Source organism: Antrostomus carolinensis, unplaced genomic scaffold (genome assembly GCF_000700745.2).
Source record: "Antrostomus carolinensis isolate BGI_N321 unplaced genomic scaffold, ASM70074v2 scaffold34459, whole genome shotgun sequence".
Classification (NCBI taxonomy): Eukaryota; Metazoa; Chordata; class Aves; order Caprimulgiformes; family Caprimulgidae; genus Antrostomus; species Antrostomus carolinensis.
Genome location: NW_010341224.1, coordinates 4,502 through 19,037, shown reverse-complemented (window position 1 = coordinate 19,037; position 14,536 = coordinate 4,502). Strand labels below are relative to the sequence as shown.

Genomic DNA, 14,536 nt, shown 5'->3' with positions numbered 1-14,536 from the left:
CAAATTAGCTCCTTACACTGTAAACCTCTTCACAGTTATGTACACGTGGCACAGGACCAGTATGCTACTAACTTAGGAGGATTTTTATCAACTTTTTATCATGAACCATACGTTACTGTCAGCCTCCTGAATAACAACAAAGGTCTTCTACTGTGCTCTGAAAATAAGCCACAAGTTGTGGCCAAAGCAAGTATCTAAGAAGAATCCAAGTACTTCAGAAGAAATAAGGAACTCTCCTTTAAGAATCTTAATAGATCTTGGCATTTCCTCTGATTTAAGCACAGATGTCCCATTGGTTTCAATGTTGCAGCTGCTGTTAATGGTCAATTCAGACAGCACATATAACCCCAACTCTGCTTAAGTTTACCCATTTAATTAGCATAAAGTCAGTGAGAGAGTTTTAGATGGAGAAGTATATACATCCTCCTATTTCCTTCTTGAAGGAAGATCTGTAGCTTTACTTCCCCAAAAAGACGCAGGAGGAAATCCTGACTTTTGGCCAGCCCAGAAACAGCCACCTTCCTTCTTACCTGTAAGAGAAGGAGGCAGCTTTTTCAGAGCACCGTGTATTTCTCTTCTAAATTAAATCACTGTTCCTCCTGTTGTAAATGCAGTGTACCACAGAAAGCAGACTGCAGAGACCACCACTGCACTGTTAATATAGATGCAGCGCCGTAGCAAAGCCTTTAATGTGGCCATACTTTCTTCCTCCAGCAGCTGAGCTAATCCCGAAGTGTTTCAACAGTCATGTTTTTGCTATCATTTAAGAGTAGTTTCACTGCTACCAGATATTATTTCTCACATGTGTAAATATTAATTTATGACTAATAACACACATAATGGTATGAGAGACAGATGTGATCCCTTCATGGTATTTCAGAATATGAAGGGCTTCGATTCATCTTCTCCTTCCCTTCCTTCATGACATCTATTAACTCATCCAAAGGGAAAATACCATTTCTAGCTAACAGTGAAAATCAAATGTCAAACTCTTCAACATATTATAAGCCCATCCAGCAGCCTGACGCTGCAAAGACTTAGCTTTAACCTTTATGAGCTGCAAGTATCCTCTCGACTCCAATCAACGCAGAAGAGAAGCAAATGCATGAACTTTAGCAAGGCTGAGGAATCTGGGATTAACAGCTACTGCTTTTCTTTTGGCAAATACACAATCCACAATACAAAGCATCCACGGAAAAAAGCACAAATCTTTTAGCAATTCTCCCCCACAGTTTTCCACCCCTCCTCACACCACAACAGAAATGCTCTGCAATGGGCAGAACTCTTGACAATTTGTAGGAAAATGAAGGTAAGGCTTCTACCCACTTTATGCAGGAGTTATTTTGGCAAGCTCACGCTTTAAATGCCAAGAAGCATTTAAGGATTTGCTCGGACACGCGCATATATGAACCTTATTCATCTCAACAAAAGGGCACATACTTTGCTATTCAAGCTCGCCAAATATTATAACTAGAAACTACCAGATTTTCATGTATTTCTACTGCATTAAGTACCTAGCTACTTTTTCAAACCAAGATTACATTCTGAACATTCATTTTTCAACATCAATGCATCTGAAAGACTCTAACTAACAAAACATGTCCTTCCTCAGCCCCTTTATTTTTCCTTCTATTGTCATAACCATTTCCTATCTGAGGTGGTGAGCATTTTGGAAAAGAGAAGTGTCATTTTATAGTTAAAGATAACATGCTCCTAGTAGCTTCCTCAAGCTGACATTTATCAACGTCTTTTTTTTTCTTCTTAATAAGGTTTGTGTCCCTCCCAAGATTCATTCAGGCAATGAGCACACAATTCTGTCATCTCAGCTCCCAGCACCCCAAGAGGTATGTGTGTGTGTGCTCTTCGCTGTAAGTGCATGAAGGCTACAAAAACTTACAGTCTGAGCACATAACTTCTGTGAGGTACACTACGGTGTGACACAGCTGGGTCTTTGCAACTGCAACTGTCTGTGCTCGCATTCTTCTCCAACAGGAAAAACCCTCTAAGCCACTTCTTCTGACGTGAAAGGAAAACAAAACTGAAGTGATAAATGCCATTAGCAGTTCTCAGCTGGTTTTATGCCCTCTCCCCCTTTTTTTTTTTAGTAAGCAAAATGGAGTCCTTACTTAGTTTACAGATTAAGAAATATTATTAAAAGTAGTTACAGACCCAATTATAACCCTTCAAACACCACCAAAATGCACTACAATGTTCTTTTATTTAGTTTACAGAAGAGTCTATCAGTACAGGTTGCAGAAAGAAAATGTTTAGTGCTATTTACAATTTGTTTTAAAACTCTGCTCTATACAAATTTAATTCTGATCAGTATGAACAATATTTTCGTAAATCTACTGCATATAAAGCATTTCATCAAAGCAGTAACAATGAATAAAATAACCTGATTACATTTGAATGATGCCAATCATTCGAAAAAACGATACACGGAACATCTGTAAGAGTTGTGGACACTTAAGTACAGAACACAATGTCAACCTGTGACTCCTTTTTTTTTTAAAGGCTAAAGCTATTTATATGGAATATTGTTCTATTATACTACACGCCAATCTATATTTAACTTCTATAGTTATGTATTTTATAAGACTTTTATTAAATATATTCTACACATATTTGTAATTTCACCCAGGAAGAATTCCTCCCCAGTGAAAAAATATAAAATCTTTAATAGTTTTTAATTTTTTTTTACAGGTTTAGATGAAACTAGCTCATGCTTTAGTGCTGTGCAAATTTCTTTAGCATATCAACGTTTAAATTATTGATATGAAATAAAAGAATGGCATTCTTTTTAATTATGTATGCCTTAAAAAATCAGCTTCTGATTTTAATACAATTGCAAGCACTAATACCAAATGCAGATTACATAAAGAAACAAAACTAGTACTATGGCAGAGGTTTTTCTTTTTGCTTTTTAAACTTTAATAATTCTTTTGAAGTCTCTAATGAGTAAGCATGACACTGACACTAAGGTACAGATGAGAAAATGACTGAAAAACACCAGTTGCCAATATTCAAATACGTAAAATTGATTAGTAAATTATGTTTTCTAACATTTATGCACAATAATAAAAGCCTATGAACTACAGGAAATTACCCCTCCCATATTAAGGCTAGGAAATGCACTCTCTGCACTTGTTTGTGCTGTCGGAATAAGCACTCAACTAACGCACGAGATCAGAGTGCACGCAGTAATGAAAAAATCAGTTCCATCAGCCCTCTACAGAGTGCTTTTAAATTACAGGCACATAGTTTTTTTGTTTGTTGCAGTGAAGATATATATAGTTAGACTTGGTTTAGTTAGTATTCTGTGCCAGTTTGGCCACCAAGGTTGACTCAGGTAGAATTGACGTAACAGTTTTTCCTTTGATTTGGCCATAAGTGAGATTTGTTTTAATTACAGATATACCATTTTCCAGTGTTGCATTACACATTGTAGGTTATTACTAGGTGTCTCAAACTTTGTTAGAGATTGTTGATGAGAAATATACTGTCAACCATATTTAGTGCAAATTGCATCTAGAAAGCTTGACTGGTTAGATCCAGTTAATGGAGATTTTTGTGGTAGCAAAATGATTCCTGCTATGGAAAAGAACACATTAATTTTTCTGGAGATTTAATTCTTTCAAGAACTGATGTACTATAAGATTATTTAACAAACAAAAAAGCAGGAATTAAAAAAAAAAAGTAATGAAAGTGTTCATAGATCTTTCTCTCTTTTTTTTTTTTTTAAAAAAAAAAAAAAAGACTGATGAGACAGTGTTCATGTAATATTTCAGTTCCATGGATTTACAGACAGGCTCTTCCTACAGGTGTCTGAAGCAAGGTAGGGCCTCTTCTATTCCAGCAGCATGAAAGACAAAGACTATATTACATCACACTTAGCAGGTAAAGCTAACAGGGTTTACAGGATTACACAGCAATTGCTTTCTCCAGTTTTTTCACGGTTCCTTTGACCTGTGGAGCAAGAAGAAAGATTTGCTTACATGCCATTTCTAAAGCAATTAGGTTTTGTGTGTGAGTATGCTTGATACAAGTATGGTTTTTATTATTTTAGTAAAAAAAAAAAATCTATTATTATACACATGTATACATAACTGAAAAATAAGCCAGGAGTAGTTTTTAACAACAAAAACAAAAGCTTTTAAGGTTTGAGTAAATTTATGCATTCTACAGAAACACTAAACCAGAAAGTTAACTTCTTAGTTTCCTAGAGACAACATGCACAAAAGCATTCCATGACTTGCTTCACAAAAGACCACAAGGTTTGACTTTTCTCTACTATGAAATACTCAGAAAGCCTGTAAGAGATCTGACCACTTTGCCGTGTACTTGAGTAAGAAATACAGCGTACCTTGAGAGTTTGGCTCTGGTAATGTCTCTCTAGCCACCAAATGCATCACTGTTGTTTTGCCAAAAGGAAGTTTTAATGCTGCAAAAGGAGAAAAGGAGATTTACTAATACATTACAGCAGTCGTCTTTCTTTAAAACACCCAACTGAAACTAACTATAATTGGATTAGCATCTGTTCAAAAGTTCATACTATGAGGTTTGAACTGCTTACTAAATAGATTTATAAAGGCTATTCTGGCTAAAGTTTTGTAGATCAGAGTCTTGGGACCTGATAACAATCACTTAGCACATTGTGTTCTTAGAGACATGATATTCCTGTTAGGAAATTTAGCATTCCTCTTTTGAGTAGAAGTGGGCATTCATTCAAGACTCAGGTGCTAAGCACTCTTGATTGATAAGGATGCAAAGAAAGTGGCTAATTCAGCCACTAACTTGTTACTCCTGAGATATCAAAACACTGAGCCACTAAGGCAAAACAGATTTTCCTAAAACATACTTTGCTCCACGATATAGATGTTCCAAAATATAAAATGTCTGCATCTTGCCTTTAAATATTACTCTGTAACATCAGCTGCATGTGAAAAAAAGCAGATTTAAAACATTTTAAATTAGATAAGGTAGTTCTCACAATGGTGCCTTTGTGAGCTTTAGTAACACAAAATAACAAAATTGGAGCTTTCCACAATTCGTTCTGCTTGTTTCTGAAACGAAAATGATAATTTTCACATTCTGATTTAAGCATACCAAGACAGTGATGTATTTATGGTTTTAGCACTGTAGTATAATATTTATAAAAAATTCTAGTCTCCTTGAAATGAAAAGATTCTCTGTTGCACATGATATCTAGCAGATTCTCATTGCCAGATTCATTATTCTGAACTTCAACTTTTCCAATTATTTGGCTGGGGGGAGGAGGGGGTATTTTTATAAGTTTTTTACATAACTTTAGCTTTGTTTCCTCTCTCCAACTCCTAAGATTAAGCATCTTTCTTGATTATTTTTTCTAAGAAATGTAAGATAAAGATGCTCTGCCTAAGTTTTGTCTTCCCCACCCCTTTACAGAGGAAAACCAGTTAGCGATAAATGTAAAAAGAATTTAACCCTAAATATACAAATCATTCTGACTTGAGTAGAATTTGTCCTCTCAAATTCTACAAACTTGTCCTCTCAAATTTACATCTTCTACTGTCACATACAGTGCACCGAGGCATTTAAAGTGAATAAATGAATAATGAATGTCCAATAAACCTGAAGGTAACTGAAGAGAAAAAGGCCTAATTTTAATCACTACAGCAGAGATTCAGAATTCAGTACAGGTATTCAATACAAGCCTACCTACAATATTGCTATTATATCATGTTCATTGTCTGTGTATCTGTTTGAAAAAATGCAAGTTACGATTAAAACACGTGTGTTTAAAGCATAGGGAGGGATACACAGTTCCAGAAGCTTCTTTGATGTAACTGCACTTTGGGAAAAGCCATCTCTATAGAAAGCCAGATCTGAAAGTTGCTTAGTTTATTTGATGAACTGTCTGTGTCTGCAACTAGAAGCTACTGATAGCTTAAAGTCTGACAAGGATGAAGTATTTTGGGTACTTTGTTCTGTGATAGAACTGAAAACTCTGCAAAGAACATATTAACAGTCTGTTAAACTTAATAGAAGAGGATTGTCTTCGTGACATAAACTCTTAAGAAGCCATTACAGAAAAATATTACAACTAATATTACAAACTAATCACACTAGGGACATCTCTCATAATATCAAGGCACTTGAGGAGACTTGATTAGTGAGCTGTGGAGATTAATTATTTACAGTGATCAAGTAAAAGTGTGCTCATATTTCAATTAACTAATTTCAGCTAGTAGTTTGCATAGTTCTTATGCAAACTACTAGCTGAACACAAGTTCTTATTAGCAATTTCCAGCTTCTTGCTTGGAGCACCAAGACAGAATCTGAGCACTCTAACCTATGCTCAGTAATCCTTTCTTGCTCTTGTCTTCATTCCCTCACCCCTTGCTCTCACTTAAACTAAACTTGCATTTAATTCCTTTCCCATTTGTTTAATTCCACTTTTATTACAGATTTTCTGTTGTCAGAATTCACTTTTCAGCCCCTCTTTTGGCATGTGTCTGGCACAGGGTGGGTTGGCTTCCCTTCCCGCCTCCCCAATAAATAAGGAAGTAGAATGTTGCTGATTACCATTATCTAACAAGACTTTGAGAACTGTCACCTCCCCAATTAATATTATTTCAAATGCAAACTGCAGACCAAATATTTAGCTGAAGGATGAAATTTCCTATTGGAAGGTGAACAACAGACTCTGCCTTGCTAGCTTCCTTGTCAACACTTCACACAGGCAGGACACAACAAAACAGCAGGGCTCAAGCACCTCAGGCAAGAGTGGCACAGCAAGCTCTGCAGAGGGGTCTATTTTTCTTTACCACTTCCAATGCCATTAACTCTACTGTTCTTCGAGTGACAGTCCTTTCAGAGAAGCTGGCAAAGGAGATGGTTTCTTTAAAATATTTTTTTCCACTCAAAAGACAGTTTTTCCTATCAATTTGTCATTTTTTGATGCTTCTTAGTTTAAAAGACTCTCAAATTCATAAGATACTATGTACCTGTGAGTTACCTGTACCTGTAACCTGGGAGGTTACAACTAGAACATTACAATGCCATTTTTAAATGTGAACAAAAATGGACTCCTGTTAAAAAACACCAAACTGTTTCCTTGGAAACTTTTGTTTCACTAGTTGATAAAAGTGACTTTCAGTACACAGAAGGTCCAAATTCCAGTCAATATTTCCTAAGCACCTAAAGCAAATAAAACACTAAGTGCTATAACTCAGTTATAGAGAGCTGCAGAAAGAAAAACTTAATGAAACTGTATTATAACAGCATAAGAAACAAAATATTATATTTAGCAAGACATTCTCTCCCCCCCACACCCCACCCCCCCCTTTTAAAGATAACTAGTTCACTTAGGGTTACATCTAATGAACACCACAAACTGAAGCAACAGTCTTTTCAGGTTGCTTCATGAATTGCTGTTTCCCCTTTCAGCTGTATCATCTTTGTCCAGATAACTTCAGTAGTACTGAAGTGAGCCAATGTTTTAGGGATTCTTTTTCTTAAAACAATATAGCAACAAAAAGATCTTTGAAAAACACTAATATACATATAAGATCCTTAGGGTAAAATCATGGTGATTAAATTGCAACGCATGAATGATTAAGAATGAACTAAAATGCCCTGAACCCAAGTAAGTGTTCCAAATCCATAGACCTGAGTGAATGCAAGAGTCAACAGCATGCAGCTATTATTCTTCAGCTTAACTTGTCAAACTACATATTAAATATACTAAACAAATATTCAAAGCAGTTTCGGATTTAGGCAAATGTCACTAAAGGGAACAAGCACTGGTGGCCAAGAGCAACATCCGGAGATGAATGGGAAAGAAAATCCCACTTAGCTATCCTTGCCTAGAAAATGTAGGATAAAACCAGCATCTCTAATTGCAGAGATGATCCAAGACTTAACATTTGTCTTTCAACTCTAATCCAACTGCTACTAGCTGCACTCATTGGCACCTGGTAAACATACAGATTAAGGAGTGAATAAAAATTTCAGCCTTCTCCCAGCTGAATTGACAATGATCTTGTTCATATATAAAGCAGTATTAAAAACTGATTTATATGGACAGTAAATCTATTCTAAAAGTGCATCGCTAGCCAACATCAGTAATGGTAAAAAGCGAGTCAATGGCTCTATCATCCCAGCCACGTCTTCCTGTAAAGAACACCATAAACAGTCCAGAAATATTCTTTTCAGGTTCATCTTAACTTCAAAAACACGTCATTGCTGATTTTTGTATTATATCCTCCTCTCTGTATTATACTCAAGTACCAACTGCGTGAACAATCTGAACACACAGAGGAAACAGAAGTATCAGTTTATTTTCAAACTGGCACATAGAAGAGAGTTTCATTTTGTTTAGTCACTGATAGAATTGGTATTCACACTGGCAACTTTTATCTACAAAAGGAAAGTTTATTGTTACAAATCTGTGTCGTATCTCTATCAGACACCCATCAAAATACATAATAGTGGGGGAGAGCTTGCCACAAGGGGGCACAGCCGAACAGCATTTCCTTAGCACATGACCGAAGCCATTTACTTTTGTTTTCGCATAACTATGCAATTGTATCCCTGGGAGAGCACTGGACAGCAAGAATGCTTCCCCTCATTCTCATTCACAGGGTGTCTTCCTTCATTGCACTAAGGTTTAAATTATTGTTTCACCAATTATCATAAAGTTTATCAAACATTTCAAAATACATTCATGAAGTAGCTTACCCTACCCTGCAAATGCAGTGTAAGAGAAGTGGAACAAAATATTCCATTTCCATTTAGAAAGATAACAAATAAAAGCAGCGTTACTGTTTCTTTATGCAAGAGGAGACTTGACTGAGCAGGTAGTACCTTCCAAAGTTTAACAACCAGCAGTAACAAGATGGATTAAAAATACAAGATAAGACACAATATCACTCTATGCAAAGGAAAAATAGTATATAGCAAGCCATATTGTGATCCTGAGCAGTAAGGCAGTATTTACTGCACGGTAAAGAAATATCCCCTTTGTCTGGCTGTAACATGCAAAAAATCATTTTCATACCTCCTAATGTCACATTGCCATGAAGAAACCTCCCTTGATAAATAAGCCGCAAGATATTTGGACTGCTGACTTGTTCTTCTTCCCAATCTGAAAAGAAGTGAGAGAATTTTCACAGATACCTTGTAATAAAAACATCTCTTGTTACTTCTCTCACCTTTACCCAGGAAGAAAGCTAAGAACAGGACTCTTTTGCATAAAACACTAGGGAGAGAGCATAGGCTAAAGATACAGAAAGATAATTCAAGGCTGGCACTCCTGAAAATCTAAAATCTATTCTTAAATTTATTATTTGACACTGGGCATTGAAACATATAATTTTATGCCTGCAAGTATAAATATTACTAACTTACTTCACAGATTGCATGACATATTTAGTACATATACAAGTCCTACACAAAATATTTCATAAATGCAAGCTGTTTCCTAAGGCTTAGCATCCACTTGGCTAAAATTGCCTTAATTTCTTCCCATTCAGAAGATTCCCAAGCCACACTCCTCCTCACCAGCTCACTGTCTAACCAGAGGCGTTCTCCAGCAATGGGAATCAGCCACATACAGAGCAAAAGCCCATGTGATGGGTCATTTGAAATAGGATTCTCATATCGCAGCACTGAAAATGCTCTTCAGGCTGCTCGGCGGCGTTCGACGGTGGCCAGATCCAACCAGTTAAATGTCCAGAGGGAGCAGTGACCTGAGCAGCCCCGAACGGTCACTGCGGGGAGCCTGAACAGAGGCTCTCACAGAGGAGACGCCGGCTGAGGAGACGTTTCAAGGAACTTCTCAAATCTGTGGACGTTTTTATGTGGCAAACAGTGATTCGGGAAAAGCAAGCATGCATTTTCCTATAATGCATTTCCTATAATGCTTAAGCCGTCATAAATAATTTATAAGCTTAAATGATCCCTTCCTACTCGTTTACTGTTCCCTGTCACAATGTGAACAACAAATAAATACGCACTTTGCTTTCAGAACAAATACCATAAAACCTCGAAATGTTGAATTTAAATGGGCTCTCTGGGAATACAGTGTCTTCTGTTCCTTAGCTGACCAGATATCTGGCAACAGCTGTTCACAAATGTTCTGTCTTTCTGCTTTTGTAGTGTTTATATACCAAAATGAATATTCAGCAGGGGATCACGACAAGCAACAGAAACCAACCTGTTCACTGGGAACATACAATTAACATATGAGCAGCAGCAACTGGCACCACAAAAGGAGGAGAACTGAAAAGGGGAGAAGGGGAAGCCTTTCAAACAAAAGCCACGGCTGCAGAGGGTGTACGGAGGGAGAGGCATCTGGTGTGAAAAGGCAAGCAGGGAGCGAGGGGGGCAGCAGGAGCCATCGCCGCCCCGGCGCTGCGCAGGACGCGGCGGAGGCAAGGCTGGTACCAGCAGCAGAAGCTGCACCATCCCTGGGTGCTGCCCTGTGCCTGGTTTATAAGATTAGATCAAATTAGGCAATCGAAGCTATTTGAATTTCAAGTATTTCCACTCAAGGTCTAATTCAATTGTCTTGCAATTCAAGCACATGACCTTTTTCCAATGCTGTGAAGTGGGCTGTGTGAAGGATCTGAATTATCACACTGCCATGGTAAATGTTTTTTGGAAGATCTAAAAAACATATTTATTTTTTTTTACTCCATACAGTCTAAACTCCACTGTACTATGGCTGTAACGAGGAGAAGTTCAGCCAGTTTACAGTGCTATAATGACGTAAAACAGCAACCAAAAGAAGACAGACTGTATTTTGGCACAGGTTTTTGCTCATTGTTAAGCTGCCAATTTACCCATCCTTTAAATTTTTGTTTCTTGGCTGTCAGTCTGAAACATTTATTTCTGACATGATTTCAAATTTTAACTTCCACCGATGACTAAATGAGCCAAGGAAAAAATGTTTACCTATAACCTTTTAAAAAAAAAATTCAGCAGATAATTGCTGTACAAGAAAAAAGTTAATGTTATTAAGAAGAAAATAGGGAGGAGGAGGAAGAGAACAGGTAACCTACGAAGATGATATACATTAATATAAATGTGCCATTTTCCACTAGAAGAGAAGAGATCCTTAATTAACAACTGTATTGCAAATAGAGGGGAGGAGGAGTTTGCCTTAATCCTGCCAGCATGTGACTGAGAATATTTAATGACTTTTTTTCCCCACAAGATCATGACAAGTCAAAATGGTGGTAAAAACAATCATTTTATATCATTTCTATTTCAAGCAAACTTTAGTCCTCATCAAGACTTCTCAGTCCTGTGGCAAAGAAGAGCACTCTCAGTCTGAAAGCAGCTAGTGGGCTGATGTTTGTGAAAACCTATATGCTCTTTTAAAGTAGAGTTTTCCTCAGTCTTTCAAACTGACACTATTCTTCTTTGCACAGGCAATTAAATATTCATCAAGACTTAGAGCACTCCCACAGGACAGCAGGTATTTGAACTGAGGCTTCCATGCCTGGTTCTACTTTTCTTTTTCTTTAAAAGAGACTTGAAAGTCTGGGTTTCTTCCCCACTCTAAACTCAGAATCTGTAACCTTCAAGCTCTTCACAAGACTGGGAACATGAGACCACATGTTCAGGAATAAACTCGAGTAAGAAAAAGAACAGTTCTGCCTTTACTAATTCAGACAAAAGTACACAAAGAACATTTGGTCATGACAACTATGTTGTAGGCACACATTAAAATATGTACAGTAGCTACACAGATGCTACATCAACCCGATTTCTTAGTGTAAAAGTGGTTTAGATCTATATGTAATACTTCAGAGGACTAAAAACCTCCTCCTTCATTACATATTTTACTCAACACATAATGCTATATGCCAGCAAAGCAAACAGCAAACAAGTCCCCTGAAATCCTGTTCTTCCTGACCTCAGACCAGTTTAAGGCCTAGAAAATGGATTATCAACACTAACTTTTTGGCATAAATTATCATCCACCATACCTCTTTGACAAAGGCACCACAGAAAGAGATACTGCAATGTTGTAGTTTGGGTAAATAGCAGGTTTTTTTAACATCAAAACAGTAACCCAAATCAAGTCCTGTACCAAAAGAAGCATTTTCTTTCATCGTATGTAATGCTATGTCTGTGTTTTGGCTTTTCCCCATGAAATCTTACTTGGGGAGAACAGAAGCACTTTGTTTTTGTGGAACTATTCACATATGTGAATATACATCTTAAGTTTTCAATTCCATTTTCCAAAGCTAGTATTCCTGCATAACACCAAACATATTCATACAAACAACCTCACTTTCCCTCAGTCTTTTACTGTCTCTTAAAATGTTCCTTGATTATTTTTTTTTTCCTGGAAAAATATAGTTATTACAGATCCTTTCCAAGACAAGGCAGTAAGGGATAAGTACTCCAGACTCAATTTCACTAATGTATTCCTGTGATACACCATGTTTTACATCGGCTGTCCTCACATAAGAGGTTTTGGATGCCCAACATTTCCTCACAGTTACTAGATGCTCTAACAAGACTGATCAAGGAAAGCATCTAAAGACAGTGGGGAAGAAGTACTTCGGTTTGGGAAAGAAAATTTTAGAAATAAAGTGGGAAATAATCTAGACATTGAAAAATATGCCCAAGTGAAGAAACAGGGAAAAAGAAGGCAGTAAGACAACTGTATTTCTATATAAATCTATGCCCAGATACACAATAAACATACTCTATTGAACGCTGAGAAGACAGTTCAGTTTATTGACTCTTCAGTCTGAAAATACAGGGAAGCTTCTAGCTTGTCAGTTAAAAAGCCAAAGCCACACAGCTACTCACCCATCGGCCAGTTGTCATACACATGTTTTGCAATATCTGCAGCAGAGTCATTTGGTGAGAATAGGAACTCTTTCGTTTTCCCGCTTACTAAGATGAGGCGCAAATTTATCTGTAAAAAAAAACCAAAAAAACAAAAAAAAAGGCAGTATTAGGCAAATATCCAGAGAAAAATAAATAAAAAAAAATTAAAGTTACTGAAAAATAGCCATTGGTTTCAGAAGAAGATTGATCCAAAGTGATTTGAGAAAACAGTTTAAGATGGTGTTAAAAACAAGGTCAAAGAGGTCAATAAGATTTTGTTTGTTTACATATAATCTAGGAAGATTAAATTCTAACAGTTGGCATTTTTGATGATAAACCCCAGAAGATTCTGAAAGGTAGTGATTGAATCAACTGTGCCATTAAAAAAAAAACACAAAAAACCCCACAACTTTCAGTAGAGTATAAAAAAATTCCAGCTAAAACACACTGGCAACATATCTGCTTGAATGAAGAATAAAAATATAAACCTGAAAAATTAACCTGAATAAAGAGCACTTAAAATACCAAACTCTGCACCTGACTAGCCCGTGAGCCTCAGGAAAAGCCCTAGTACACTCCCTCCAGGGTGATATCTGTCAGCCCTGATCTCACCCACTGCATCTCCTACAAAACACTGGGGAGTCAGACAGCATCCTTCCTCAGTTCCAGCTGCCACAGAACTTGCATCCCTCTACCAGTCTTCTGAACTCAAAACTTTGTTTCACCACTGTCTTCCACTACAAGCAAAGCGGTTGAGATCCACACACAATACAATAATAACACATCATAGTTTTCCTATCATTGCTTTCCTTTATCTAACCATCAGCATCTTCAGCTATAATTCCCTTCTATGTGCAAGTTACTGAATATAACTCCTTCTCCATACAGCATTAAAATAACCTGTATAAAGAGCTCGCTATGACATTACTTACAATGCAAAAGAAAATAAATTTTGGATCCTCGAGTAACTGCTAGCAAGGTCACAAAATGTGTTTGAGTAGCCAGCACTCGCCAAAGCCCATGGCAAGCAGGAGTCTGGCTGCTTTTGTGTTTTGGCCTACAAGCCTAAATTGCATCAACCTTTAGCAAGACTTCAGCATACGAACTGCTTGGATACTTTTTTCCAAATCACACTCTCAAACTGTGACTCTCACTTTAAGTTAAGTTGCAACAAAGCTTTCTTTGCTGGAATTCAGAAAACTGTTTTCTAGATCAAATGCAAAAGGAAAAGTTTACAGTGATGCCCAAGTTTCCAAGACCATTTCACAATCAAAAATCTCAGCACATCACATTGACTGAACAGGACAGCCCTGCCTCAATTACCTACTCACCAGACAGATTTTCTATTCTCACTTGAGCGCTTTGGCTTGGATCCATCCCTCCTATCTTTAAGCACCTAATGGAGGTATCCAAATTATAGTCTATCATCCTGCACGCTTCAAGGTCAATGAAGAAAATGACCCCTCCAAAAAGCAATTCACTCTCTACTTCAAAGTGTAGCAAGGATAAAAAGAGTTAGCATAAAAAGGGCTAGATTCCTCTCCCTGTCCCACTGCTAACACCCTTCAGAAAATACGAGTTCTGCCATTAGCCCAGCAAAGAAGCCAAGTGGCAGCTGTCTCTGAGAAAGCATCACAGCCACTGCAAGTGCATCACTATATACCAGGAAACTGTGAACAAACTTAAGGAGAGAAGCTGC

General features: G+C 37.2%; 1 protein-coding gene across 1 annotated transcript; it reads right to left on the bottom strand.

The window, feature by feature from the left end:
* Positions 1-2,199: 2,199 nt before the first annotated feature.
* Positions 2,200-12,925, bottom strand: UBL3 (ubiquitin like 3; the record flags this gene model as incomplete). Its single annotated transcript, XM_010176425.1, has 4 exons — positions 2,200-3,969; positions 4,367-4,444; positions 9,044-9,130; positions 12,817-12,925. Coding segments are annotated over 4 exons (327 nt in total), but the record flags the coding sequence as incomplete, so codon positions are not given.
* Positions 12,926-14,536: the final 1,611 nt, after the last annotated feature.